Source organism: Megalobrama amblycephala, linkage group LG15, assembly GCF_018812025.1.
Source record: "Megalobrama amblycephala isolate DHTTF-2021 linkage group LG15, ASM1881202v1, whole genome shotgun sequence".
Taxonomy (NCBI): Eukaryota; Metazoa; Chordata; class Actinopteri; order Cypriniformes; family Xenocyprididae; genus Megalobrama; species Megalobrama amblycephala.
Window position 1 is genome coordinate 13,937,256 of NC_063058.1, and position 14,216 is coordinate 13,951,471.

The following is a 14,216-nucleotide window of genomic DNA, read 5'->3' on the forward strand; positions in this document are numbered from 1 at the left end:
GAAAGATGTCAATAAAACCTCAGAAAAGCCATTCAATGTCCAAAAATTTGTTAGTCAGCTAGAAAAGTGAACTTAGAGAGCAGCATTTTGCTAAATATATGCACTATATTTCATATTCATTCTATTTTTACTTAACCCTTTATTCAGTACTATTTAATGTTTGAATATGTCTGTTGACAGCCAATGACAGCCAATATTTAAATATGGATATATATATATATATATATATATATATATATATATATATATATATATATATATATATATATATATATATACATTATGTATTTTCCCTAAAACTCATCAAATGTAATGTGTTAAGTCCTCATAGAGTCTAGTTGGTATGAAACCAAATTTAGTAATGATTCTTTGAACAAAGTACTTTTGATATATATATATTTTTTAATTCATTTATTTTTATTCATTTTGTGTTCACAGTTTCCAGCATGTATCAGAATCATCACAATAAATGGATCATAATTTGATAAAATCAAAAAGAGCTAAAGACACTCCCTATATGCAAGTAGCCTCATCATATATGTTCAAAAAATATAGAAGCAAGAAACAAGTAAGTGACCAGTGTGAAATGCAAGTGGGAAAGAGAATCTAGTGCACTGTTGTTCAAATACAAATAAAAATGTCAGATAACTTTGTTGATCATAGCAATGTATAAACAGTAAAAGCAGTTTTTTTTATAGTGCTTTGTCATATATTTAAGAAATATTGCACAAGTAAGAGTGCAGGTAATCACAGCTGCTAAGTATAATAACAGTACAGTTGCAGGTGTGATTGCTTTTAAACAAAAGTGCCATAAATAGAACATTAATATAGAGTTACTAACTTTCCAGACATAATTCGGATAGTTTGTAGCTGTGTTTGTTTACTAAATATTAGCACTCTTGGAAAGCTACTTGTCTAATCAAATTAGTACTGTATAAAAATGAAACACAATATAAATTACAAATCCCAAGCAAATGCTCATATCCAGCAGAGCAGGTTGAACTGCACACAGCTAAACCCTTAATACAACAACAACATAATAATAAAAATAACAATAATAATAAAACTTATCAACCACAACAATTTTCTTTCTAATTATCAACATAATAGCTCAAACATATTCACATTTGTATCATGCATTGAGAGGCTGGGGGTGCCTTCTAGTGGGGAAAAAAGAAAAATCATTTTATTTCTTCTCTAAATGTTTAAATATTGTAAGATATATTCCTCTAAATGTCACTGAAGAGATAAGCATTTTATAAAACATGGGATTTTTGATATTGCAGTAAATATATCATGTAAAATGATATATATTGGAAATTAAAAAAATAAAGATCTCTTGATTGAAATATTATAAATATAATTATTTATACATTATTTGCTGTTTACTTCAAAATTAACATAGAAAATGTTGCATTCTTTCCAGTGTAATCTTTTATATTTATATATTAAAATTAAAATATTACACAATGTTTTTATTTTGTGTATCGTGCAAGAAAATAAATTAGATTGAACTACATGTAAAGAATGCATTACATTATTTTGAAAGAAAACTTAAAATGCTCTTTTAAATATGCTCTGACTAGGGCCATCTTAAGGCCGCCTACATTTATGATTTTATGTATTTTACATTCTGATAGATGGAGTTGATTGCCTCTGTGTTCTGGTAAATTAAGTCCACATTGGTTCCGGTTCTTGATCGAATTATGTCATACGCACACTGGTGAAGGTAAACATACTGCTCCTGTTGTAGAAAACAGAAAGAAAAAGAAAACATGAAATAGTATAAAAATTTGTTCTTTACTATAATTGGTTTCTTTGTGAAAATATTGTACAATACTACAACAAATGTCAGCTCCAATTTCTATGCTAATATGTCATTTTAAAGGAATATTCTGGGTTCAGTTAACATTTGTTGCATAATGTTCATTTACCACAAACATAATTTCAACTTGTCCCTCCTTTTCATTACAAAAAATCTGGATTACAGTGAAGCACTTACAATTGAAGTGTCTGAAAAAAATTTAAATACTCATGCAATAATAAATATTTTTAAAATATTTTTAGGTTATTCACCCCTTAACCATCAAACTTTAAGGAAATTCAAAACATGACAGGAAAAAGTGTGGATTACTAAAATGCATATTTGGTCTCCACATTATCCAGATGGACCCTGAAGATTTGTCCCATCCTGGTCCACTCCCTAAAGGTGACATTCACAATCATCCCATCCTCAGGAATGTGGTCAAACTTGATGTCGGGAGCTCTGAGCCTCCAGAGCGCCTCTTATGAGGAGCACTCTTAGCCTCCTTCTACTCTCCACTCTGTCTCCCTTGACTTTGGATCACAAACACCTATTCAAAATTAACCAGCTCATCAAGGAATACATATATACCGACCACATACTCAACCTCATTGTCTAGTCCAGGGATGGGTGACTTTGGAACTGGAGGGCCACTATTCTGCAGAGTTTAGTTCCATCCCTAATCAAACACACCTACCTGTGATTTTCAAGCAATCCTAAAGACATAGGTTCGGTTTTTCATGTGTTTCAATATGGATATAACTAAACTCTGCAGGACATTGGCCCTCCAGGACAAAAGCTGCCCATCTTTGGAGTAGTCTTACAAACAGGACTCTCCATTTGCACTACTCTTCTGTAGTGTTCTCTTCATTATTCACTTGTGGATTCTTATTGTTAGACATATCCTTTCCACTGTACCATCAATTTACCTGCAATACTGTACCATTGTGATCTTCAACATCTGTGTCAGTTTTCTACTACCATTCCTGTTTTCTACTACCATTCCTCTACTACCATTCCATCTGCTCTGTTCACCATGTGTTCAATAAACAATCCAAGCACTTGGGTTTACACAGTCATCTAGGCTCAGGTTGGCTCAGTTCTTACAGTAAGTGCTTTTATAAAATTATACGTTTCATGTTTCTGCTTTAAAATCCTCTAAAAACTAGCCACATTTGCTTTCATTGTGCCTCACTGTAACATCTATTTTTGTTAAGATAAGAAGGTAGAAGTTTAAATTATTTTAGTGGTTATTAACATTATGCCACAAATTATGTTGACTGAGCTTAACTTGTACTTGAACCCAGAATATTCTTCAATGGTCCCCTACCTCGGTCTGCACCATGAGAGGCCTGTGCATGCGCATATCATTAACAATTCCGTAGACGTCCACCATGCTTTCTCTTTCAATCTGGAAAATCAGGTGGTCAATAGCAATGAAGGTCCCTGTTCTTCCCACACCAGCACTGAAAAAGTCAAATAATGAGATTTTAATCTATTTAATCAAACGGATGGCAAATATTAATATTTGATGCTTGCTGTATAAAATAAATTTTGAATCTCTATATTTTTCTAGTCCTTTTATTGGTCGATGCCTGACCACTGTTCGTATACCATGAGAGGGCGCTATTTTTATTTATTTATTTTTTTTACAAAATGTTTAAATTTAAATCTAAACTCTTGAATCTCATTTACCTGCAATGCACCACAGTTGGAGAGTGGCGTGAGTACTGGTCCATGTGTTCTCTCACCAGGTGTCTGAAATCAATGAGGACTTCAGTGGTCTGTGGAACTCCATGATCTGGCCACGCTGTGAAGTGGAACTGGCGTACGTAGCGAGTTTCTGCTGTTTTCACCTACAGCATTATCAATTATATTATTGTAAAATATTACTGATTTTAAAACAGCAACAACAAAAGTCACTTCTGTATGCTACTGAAAGCAGAAATGGAGATAATCAGATGCAGGAAATATTTCTTTACATTTTTAATCTTGAAGTCTCTGATAGTCCAGCTGTCCAGTGATATCTCTGAGGTGGTCGTCACTGAGATGTTATGATAATGATTTGTCCCAGATGGCCAGTATTTCTCACATTTCACCTGGAGAAAACACAGAGTGCTGGTTTGCTTTACTCTGCATATACATTTACACATTTCACTACTTTTCAATGTGACTTTATATTTCAATATTAAATTTTGAACTTACCCGTCCCAGCTCATTACATTTGGTCAGCATCACAATGGTGTAGACATTCTTCTCCCAGATCATTCTCCAGAATTCATTCACTGTAACGGGCAACGGACCCTGAGCAGCAATAAATTCTTTTCTTGAATTGTAGCCCTGACCACAAAAGAAAAAAAAACATTTATAGATACAACATACAGAAGTCATATGACATGCTGAAATTTCCCTTCTGTATAAATACTCACTGGAACATAGTTGGCATTGATGTAGTCATCAAAGGGGTTGCCACACATTGATAATTTCACTCTTGAAGCATCATCTCCACAAGGAAAAAAATAATGCAATTAGTATCAGACAGTAGTTCTTTATTAAGAACTAAAAATGATCCAATAAAGTCACACTGAAAAAGCTTCTTATTTTTGGTTTTGTTTGTGTTTCCACATGTTGTGAACAACAAAGATCAGAAAGCTTCAAGAATGACCGGATGCATGGTCGAAAATCAAATTTTAGGAAGATAGTCAGGGTGAGATTGCAAAATAGCATTGACCAGTCCTGTCAGTGTACTGGGTCTGCACGGTGTCCAGTACATCATCTTTCAAAGACGCACCATCTGAGGGCATAACTTCTTCTAGTGGAGGAAGCCCAAGCACTTAGAAAAGTTTCAACTACATCATCTGAAAGACCAGCATCTCTTAGTTGGTCCCCCTCAGGGGCCAAACATGAAGGTTCCAAAGCTCGGGCCAGGGGTGAAATATTGTCCCCTGTGCCTGAGATAGGAGGTCTCTCCTAATCGGAATTGCCCATGGCGAGCTGACAAGGAGGGATATTAGGTCTGAGAACTAAACTCTGGTTGGCCAAATTGGCATCTGGGCCATGTGTGGGCTATCACGTCCAGACCCAGGGAAGCTGGAGGAGTAAGAGAGAAGCAGAGGGGACATTGCACTGTCTACTGTGAGGCGAAGAGGTCCACCTCTGCTTCGTAAAATTTCTCCCAAATTCATTTGACTATTTTGGGGTGGAGTTTCCATTCCCCGTGTGTCACAGTCTGTCTAGACAGCAAATTTGCTCCCATATTCATATCCCCCCGAAAATGTCAATGTACACATGTCTGGAAAAGTTATAGCGTAAAGGCACGTCCATTTCACATCTATTTATAGCCTCTCATGAGTGTGCTTGATGTCACCGTCAGAAGTTATTTAAGCCAAATTCTTGGCTTGTTTGCCACATGTGCTACACAACCGGTTAAACAAAGATCTCATTATTGTTAATGAAACACAACATCTTGTTCCCACTTTTTCAGGGAACAGTGTTACAGTCAAGTAACCCGAGATGTTACTGTCACATGTACACTCTGAGGGACAGGAACCTGAGCCCAAAGCAGAACCTGCTGCGCTATCCACTTAACTGCTGGAGGAAGTATTTCTGGGACAGAAGTAAAGCCAACATTTTGAGACAATTGATGTGCCAATTGAGAAGATTACCTCTCCAGATCACCTTGGCTGGACGGCAATCTAAGACTGTACCCCAGCCCATGCAGGAAGCGCCTGTCATTAGCATCTTGCCATAACACAACACGCACCTAGAGTGAGACCCAAGGTAAGAAACCAGGGTCTAACCCACATAGAAAGGGTACAAAGGCCCTGGTGCATAACCCTTACCTGCCTCTGGGGATTGACCCTTGAATTAAATCCCCTGGCTCTGAGCAACAAATGAAATGGTTTCATGTGCAGGAGGCCTAAAGGTATCACTGTGGACGCAACCACCATGAGACCTAGAACTTTCTGAGAGTAATTCCTTGGCCTAGCCTGATGTTTTTTATGGAAGTAAATCAGTAGCAAAACACGAGAGGTTGCTGATTTGAATTTGAGAACTTGTCGTATTAATATTTGTATTTGTAAACTGAATTTTACACTCACAGCCCTGATGTGAAAAGCTGAATGTTTCGATTTGCACACGCAGACAACAATCAAAACACCCGTGTTACGAAGTTGTAGTTGCAGATTAATAGTTACAAATGTGTAAAATGGCATTCACATAAACAAAATGACAGACACAAATGTGTGAGACATATTTACTTTTACACTTTACTTCACTTTCGCTGTACAGCTTCAAGTCGACGCTTATAACCTCTCAGATCTGGCAGTACAAATTCAATTCCTGGCGCTTTGACTTTTGCTACTCTTTTTGCGATATTCCTGTAGCAAAACTGACTTGAGCACTTGAAAGCAGATGTGAGAGAGCAGAACGGGGGTGGGTGGGGGGTGAAGTCCTTTTATTGGTCGATGCCTGACCACTGTTCGTATACCATGAGAGGGCGCTATTTTTATTTATTTATTTTTTTTACAAAATGTTTAAATTTAAAAAATGTTAAATTTAAATTATTAAAATCTATCTGCATAAACTCATTACATATTAAGAGAGCAAGAGAGAATGAGAATAAATAAAGGTGTGCGTTTGTGTGTTGTAAAGTCAAACGTGGGTATGGTGGGCGTGGGGGATATGGGTGAAAAGAAATCTGATTGGATATGACGTTACAGATGGTTAATGTTTAAAAAAAACAGGCTCAAAATGAGTAAACGCTCAATAAAACAGCTAAATTCTACTGAAACGTTTGCAACAAGGCCCAAAACCATTGAGTAGGGACGGGAAAGTGAAGACTGTTAAATATTTGAAGCTTTTCTCTAAACGTTTCAGGAAAGGTTTCAAAGCATCAAAAGTGTCAAAAACAGTGCCATCTTCTGGCAGGTAAAATTTACAGCAGCTATAAACCTGAGATCGCAGCTCCGTTGTTTTATCCATTAAACACAAATGAAAGCCTGACGACACTAAATGTGTTTATTTCAATAATATAATTCACATCTTAAAGTTTGGCAATAAATGAAATGGATCAACAAAAAGAATAATTATAATAATTACTAATAATACATAGCCTACTGAGTTGTTTGATGCAAGTAAATTGTGCTGTTGTGTGTTTATTGTAGCCTATATGACAGAACATATGATGATGTAATATAGGCTACAGGCTTATATATTTATAATTATTATTTATAATTATTATTTATATTTATAATTATTTATAATATTATAAATGTTTAGTAAATGGACTTGAATTTTCATATAGTAGTGGTCTGGGTTCAAACATTCTGACATGCAAAGTGAAGCATTCACAAGACTGGAAACAATGTGAGGCTTCGTTTTTCATTAATCACATGTTTCTTTGGGGGGAGATAAAATCCCTGTTTTCATTAAAATTAAAATATCATTGAAATATCATTAGTTTTAACTGAGTTTTATATTACAGTAAAAGAGTAGTAAAATCGTTTATTGGTTGGAGTCAGCCAATGAAATTGGACGTTTTTGTATGCAATGATGGCACTACATAGAGCAGATCGCGCTGTTTTGGTGGTCCAAAACTTTACTCTTTTACTGTAATATAAAAACCTGTTAAAACTAATGATATTTTAATGAAAATATTGTCTCATACATATGCAATTATTTCTTTCCGCATGCCAAGTCGCACTGGATGCCATTGTTCATTGGTCAGGCATCGACCAATAAAAGGACTTCACCCCCCACCCACCCCCGTTCTGCTCTCTCACATCTGCTTTCAAGTGCTCAAGTCAGTTTTGCTACAGGAATATCGCAAAAAGAGTAGCAAAAGTCAAAGCGCCAGGAATTGAATTTGTACTGCCAGATCTGAGAGGTTATAGTAAGATTGTAAGCGCCGACTTGAAGCTGTACAGCGAAACTGAAGTAAAGTGCAACAGTAAATATGTCTCACACATTTGTGTCTGTCATTTTGTCTATGTGAATGCCATTTTACACATTTGTAACTATTAATCTGCAACTACAACTTTGTAACACGGGTGTTTTGATTGTTGTCTGCGTGTGCAAATCGAAACATTCAGCTTTTCACATCAGGGCTGTGAGTGTAAATTTCAGTTTTCAAATACAAACATTAATATGACAAGTTCTCACATTCAAATCAGCAACCTCTCGTGTTTTGCTACTGATTTACTTCCATAGTTTTTCAGGTGTTTAAAATGGATTTGACGTGCAGGAGACAGCTGTGGCCGCAGAGTATCTGATCTCACAGAGGGTATCTTATCTCTGAAATCTCACTTTTTACAATAGAGATAGTCTACTCACAAGGTAAAACATTGGTGTAACGGTTCTTTGCCTTGTTTTCAATAGCCTCTGCAGCGTCCTTTGACTGTGCCTTTCCAACAGATTTCAATTCCTGCAACAACACAGCACTTCTTTAGATCTTGACAATTTAAAATCTATTATATTTTATAAATTTATGTTTGACAAGTCATAAACACAACTGTTAGATGATAATGTTATAATAATAAATAAAATTGGACATGATTAATTAATATATACACAGTGGTGTGAAAAAATGCTTGCCCCCTTCCTGATTTTTTTATTTTTGTGCATGTTTGTCACACTTTGATGTTTCAGATCATCAAACAAATTTAAATATGAATCAAAGATAACACAAGTAAACACAACATGCAGTTTTTAAATGAAGGTTTTTATTATGAAGGGAAAACAAAATCCAAACCCACATGGCCCTGTGTGAAAAAGTGCTTGCCCCCTAATAACTGGTTGGGCCACCTTTATCAGCTACAACTGCAATCAAGCATTTGCGATAACTTGCAATGAGTCTGTTACAGCGCTGTGGAGGAATTTTGGTCCTCTCATCTTTGCAGAATTGTTGTAATTCAGCCACATTGGAGGGCTTTTGAGCATGAACAGCCTTTTTCAGGTCATGCCACAGCATCTCAATAGGATTGAGGTCAGGACTTTGACTAGACCAATCCAAAGTCTACATTTTGTTTTACTTCAGCCATTCAAAGGTGGACTTGCTGGTGTGTTTTGGATCACTGTCCTGCTGCAGAACCCAAGTTCACTTCAGCTTGAGGTCATGAACAGATGGCCAGACATTGTCCTTCAGGATTTTTTGGTAGACAGCAGAATTCATGGTTCCATTTATCACAGCAAGTCTTCCAGGGCCTGAAGCACCAAAACAGCCCCAGACCATCACACTACCACCACCATATTTTACTGTTGGTATGAGGTTCTTTTTCTGAAATGCTGTGTTACTTTTATGCCAGACATAATGGGACACACACCTTCCAAAAAGTTCAACTTTTGTCTCGTCAGTCCACAGAGTATTTTCCCAAAAGTCTTGGAGATCATCAAGATGTTTTCTGGCAAAACTGAGACAAGCCTTTATGTTCTTTTTGCTCAGCAGTGGTTTTCGTCTTGGAACTCTGCCATGCAGGCCATTTTTGCCCAGTCTCTTTCTTATAGGCAAGGCAAGGCAAGGCAATTTTATTTGTATAGCACATTTCATACACAATGGTAATTCAAAGTGCTTTACATAAAGAATAATAATAAAAATAGAACATAAGGAATAGAAATAACAGTAAAAACAGAGAATTTTACCGCAATATTTAAAATGCTTTAAAAGTCAGAATCAAGATGATACATAAAAGATATAAAATACATTAAAAATGAAATAAAAACAGGAAAAGGAATTTAAAGAATAAAAAGATAATACGTATAAAATAAAGTGCAAACAGTTCGGACATAGCACAGTGCTCAATCAGCAAATGCATAGATAAAAAGATGTGTTTTGAGTCTGGATTTGAATGTGGCTACTGTAGGAGCACACCTGATCTCTTCTGGAAGCTGGTTCCAGCTGCGGCTGGTGTAACAGCTAAAAGCAGACTCTCCCTGCTTTGAGTGAACCCTTGGTATTTTTAAGTGTGTTGACCCTGATGATCTGAGTGATCTGTTAGGTTTATATTCTATAAGCATATCTGCAATGTATTGGGGTCCTAGGCCATTGAGTGATTTATAAACGAGTAACAGTACTTTAAAATCAATTCTAAATGCAACTGGAAGCCAGTGCAAGGACCTGAGGACTGGTGTGATGTGTTCATGTTTTCGGGTTCTGCTCAGTATCCTGGCAGCAGCGTTCTGTACGAGCTGCAGTTGTCTTATGGTCTTTTTGGGAAGGCCAGTGAGGAGCCCATTACAGTAATCCACCCTGCTGGTGATGAAAGCATGAACAAGTTTCTCTAAGTCTTGACTGGAGACAAAGCATCTAATTCTTGCAATATTTTTGAGATGATAATATGCTGATTTAGTTATTGTCTTTACATGGCTACTGAAACTCAGGTCTGACTCCAGAATCACACCAAGATTCCTGACTTGATTTTTAGTTGTTTGACCCCTAGAGTGAAGGTACGTGTTCACTTTGAGAACTTCGTCTTTGTTTCCAAAAGCAATGACTTCAGTTTTGTCTTTGTTTAACTGAAGGAAGTTTAGGCACATCCAATTTTTAATTTCATCAATGCATTGGCACAGGGAGTCAATGGGGCTGTAGTCGTTAGGTGAGAGGGCTAGGTAAATCTGGGTGTCATCTGCATAGTTGTGATATGCAATTTGGTTCTTTCTCATTATTTGGCTCAGTGGCAGTATATATAGGTTGAACAGGAGGGGTGCAAGTATTGAACCTTGAGGGACTCCGCATGTCATGGATGTCCACTCAGACTTATAGTCACCGATACTCACATAATAACCTCTCCCTTCTAAGTATGACCTGAACCATTTAAGGACCATCCCAGAAAGCCCAACCCAGTTTTCGAGCCTGTCAAGAAGAATGTTGTGATCAACAGTGTCAAACGCAGCACTGAGGTCGAGTAGAACCAGCACTGATAATTTACCTGAATCTGTGTTTAGGCGAATATCATTTATTATCTTTATGAGTGCTGTCTCTGTGCTGTGATGCGGTCGGAAACCAGATTGAAAGTTGTCAAAGTATCCATTCAAGCTTAAGAACTTGTTCAGCTGATTGAAAACAACTTTTTCAATGATCTTGCCTATGAAAGGAAGATTTGAGATTGGCCTGTAGTTGCTCAATATGGTGTTATCCAGATTGCTCTTTTTCAGGAGGGGCTTAACAACTGCAGTTTTCAGGGATTTTGGAAAAGTCCCAGAGAGAAGTGAGGCATTTACCACTTCTAGGAGATCTGCTTCTAAACAGTTAAACACTCTTTTGAAAAAAGATGTGGGAAGTGTGTCAAGGGCGCAGGTTGATGTTTTAAGGTGCTGTACTGTTTCTTCCAAAATTTTACCATCAATTGCTTCGAAATCAGACATAATAGCTACTTTCTGAGGTTGTGATCTGATCTGTTTTACCCCAGTGCAGCTCAAGGATGTGCTGATCGCCTTTCTGATATTATTAATTTTCTCAGAGAAGAAGGAAGCAAACTCACAACATTTGCTGTCTGAGAGCATTTCACTAGGAATCTGACTTGGGGGGTTTGTTAGTCTCTCTACAGTAGCAAAAAGAGTGCGGGTGTTGTTTAAGTTTCTGTTTATTATATTTGAGAAGAAGGTCTGTCTAGCTTTGCCTAATTCCACATTGAAAGCATGAAGAATATCTTTATAGATGATATAATGAATTTCAAGTTTTGTCTTTCGCCACATGCGCTCAGCTTTTCTGCATTGTCTTTTCATATTTTGCACTGCTGTTGAGTTTCTCCATGGTGCTTTTTGTCTGCCACTTTTCTTCCTGACTTTCACAGGAGCAATGTTATCAATAACATTCTGTACTTTTGAGTTAAAAGAATCAAGGAGAAAATCAACAGAGTCTGCAGATATGCTTGGTGTTAAAGATATAGCCTTCATAAACAGTGCACTAGTATTCTCATTTAAGCATCGCTTTTTGCCCGAGACAGATCTAGCTTCAACAGTCGGACAGATCAATATTTCAAAGAAAATACAGAAATGATCAGATAGCGCTACATCCTTAATGACAATGGATGAAATGTTTAGACCCTTACTAATAATTAAATCTAGAGTGTGTCCACGATTGTGTGTAGGTCCATGTACATGCTGAGTCAGATCAAAAGTATTCAGAACAGTTATGATTTCTTTTGCCATATTGGATTCTGCATTTTCTATGTGGATGTTAAAGTCCCCAGTAATAACAAAACAGTCAAACTCTGAGGAAATTGCTGATAACAGTTCTGTAAAATCCTCCACAAAGGCTGGAGAGTATTTTGGAGGCCTGTAAATAACTATAAGTAGAATGCGAGGAGCACCTTTTAACACAATACCTAAATATTGGAAAGACAAGTAATCCCCAAATGACACTTGCTTGCATTGATAGACATCTTTAAATAGAGCAGCAACACCTCCACCTCTCCTAACAGCTCTGCAGACACTCATAAAAGTAAAGTTAGGAGGGGCTGTTTCATTCAGGATTGTTGCACTGCAGCTATCTTCAAGCCATGTTTCATTTAGAAGCATAGAATCTAGGTTGTTTGTGGTTATTAAGTCATTGACTAGAAGTGATTTATTTTTAAGTGAGCGGATGTTTAAAAGTGCTAACTTAACAGTCTTACTTTCTGTCTCTACAGTAATCTTAGTTTGACGTGTAATAGGTAGCAGATTCAATGGGTTTGCCAAACGGTTTGAAAAGGCCTTAGGCTTTCTATAACGTAATAAAACAGAAATAGAGAAAGCTACAGGCACACTGGGTTCCCGCTTGTTCTGTAAACAATTGATAAAGTCACTGTTATCGTAGCGGGGACCCGACACACATCACTGAGAGCTGTTATCGGTTGTTTTTGATTCACCTAGAACAGATGGAGGAGGGTGAGGGCCCTGGCGTTGTGGCAGGGGCCGAAGAGCTCTCGCAGGAGGAGGGGGTGGCCGAGCTGGGCCCACAGGCTTTGGTGGTTTCGGGGCTTGACGCTTTTTTGTTGATATCTGGGGGCTCGCAGCAAAAGAGTGGGAGAGTTTGGTTCCAGCATACACCAGTTCCTCCATTTTCTCTGAAAAGCACAGAAGAGGGGATGCTGGAGAGAGGGATAACGTGTCCGGTGAGAGGGGCTGTTGCTCTGGTGTTACCGGAGGCTGTAATATGCTGTCCTGGCTTCCCTGGCTGTTTTCCCAAAAGTCGTCCTTGGGTGCTGAATCTTGGAGCAGTTCTAACACGTCACTGTCTCTTGGTGAGCTCTGTGGGCAGGGCTCAGTTAGGATTGTGTCCGTGAGCAGTGGTTGTTGTGGCTGCATGGTGTTATCATTGACCTTGTGGGAAGTGTCAACCGCATGTCCATTCAGCTGCTGAAGTGAAGTCCTGTGGTCAGTTGTACTCTGTCCAGGTGTGTTTGTGCCATTCAGGTTGAGTGGATTTGCACACACTGCTGAAGGATGATGGAGGCAGAAGTAGATATTGTCCTTTAGCACTCTTGAGCCCAGTTTGTTTGGGTGCAGGCCATCATGAGTGAACAATTGTCTCTGACTCCAGAACAGATTGAAGTTGTCGATGAAGTTCAGTCCTTTTAAGTTGCAGGTTTTTTGCAGCCATGTGTTAAGTCCAAGCAACTGTGTAAATCTATTTGTTCCTCTTGCTGGGAGTGGTCCACTGATGAACGACTGAACTTTTAGTCTTTTAAGCATTTCAAAAAGTTAATTGAAATCCCTCTTAAGGAGTTCTGACTGCTCCTTCCGAATATCATTCTTCCCCACATGAATGATTAGTCGATTTGCAGTCTTATATTTCATCAGAATGCTCTTAAGTTCCCTGTTTACATCAGAAACTGTTGCTTGTGGAAGGCAGCATGTAGTTGTATCCCTGCTGCTAATGTTTCTGATAATAGAGTCACCCACTATCAGAGTCCTGGGCTCGGCTGCTCTAAGAGCTGAGTGCCGCTGACTGTTCAACCTTGAGCGGCAGTTAGCATCGGTGTTAGCTGCTGGCTGATTTTATCTGTGTCCGATCATGTTTGGGGATTCCTCACCCACATTCATCAAGTCTGGAGATTCCTCACCCACATTCATTAACACTTCAAATCTGTTCTCCAGATGTATTGGCGGTGGTAGGGAGCTAGTGTTTGGGGTAGAGGATGCTACTGCATTAATATGTGATACTCGTGACAATCTAATGTCTCGAGTGCCTTTGGGTCTCGCTCCCTGTGTGTGCCATCGATTAATGTGCTGATCAGTTCCGGCACTCAGTACGGTCTGTTTAGGGGCATTAGATTCATGGGACTCACCGGCTTTGTGCTGAGGACGTCCATGACGAAGCTCTGTTGTGTGTTCCTTCTGGTTTGGTAGTCCCGCAAGTAACTTTGTTTCAAGAACTGCAATCCTTTGTAGAAGTCTGTGGCAGTTTGTGCAGCAGGTAGATTCTTCAACCAGA

General features: G+C 38.1%; 1 protein-coding gene across 1 annotated transcript in view; it reads right to left on the minus strand.

The window, feature by feature from the left end:
- Positions 1–382: 382 nt before the first annotated feature.
- LOC125247915 (receptor-type tyrosine-protein phosphatase eta-like) overlaps positions 383–14,216 on the minus strand; it is a 72,901-nt gene continuing 59,067 nt past the window's right edge. Inside the window, 7 exon segments of the mRNA XM_048159466.1 lie at positions 383–1,744; positions 3,135–3,270; positions 3,500–3,660; positions 3,787–3,903; positions 4,010–4,144; positions 4,234–4,307; positions 8,138–8,228. Of these exon segments, the coding sequence (XP_048015423.1) occupies positions 1,610–1,744; positions 3,135–3,270; positions 3,500–3,660; positions 3,787–3,903; positions 4,010–4,144; positions 4,234–4,307; positions 8,138–8,228 (849 nt within the window). The 3' untranslated portion in view covers positions 383–1,609.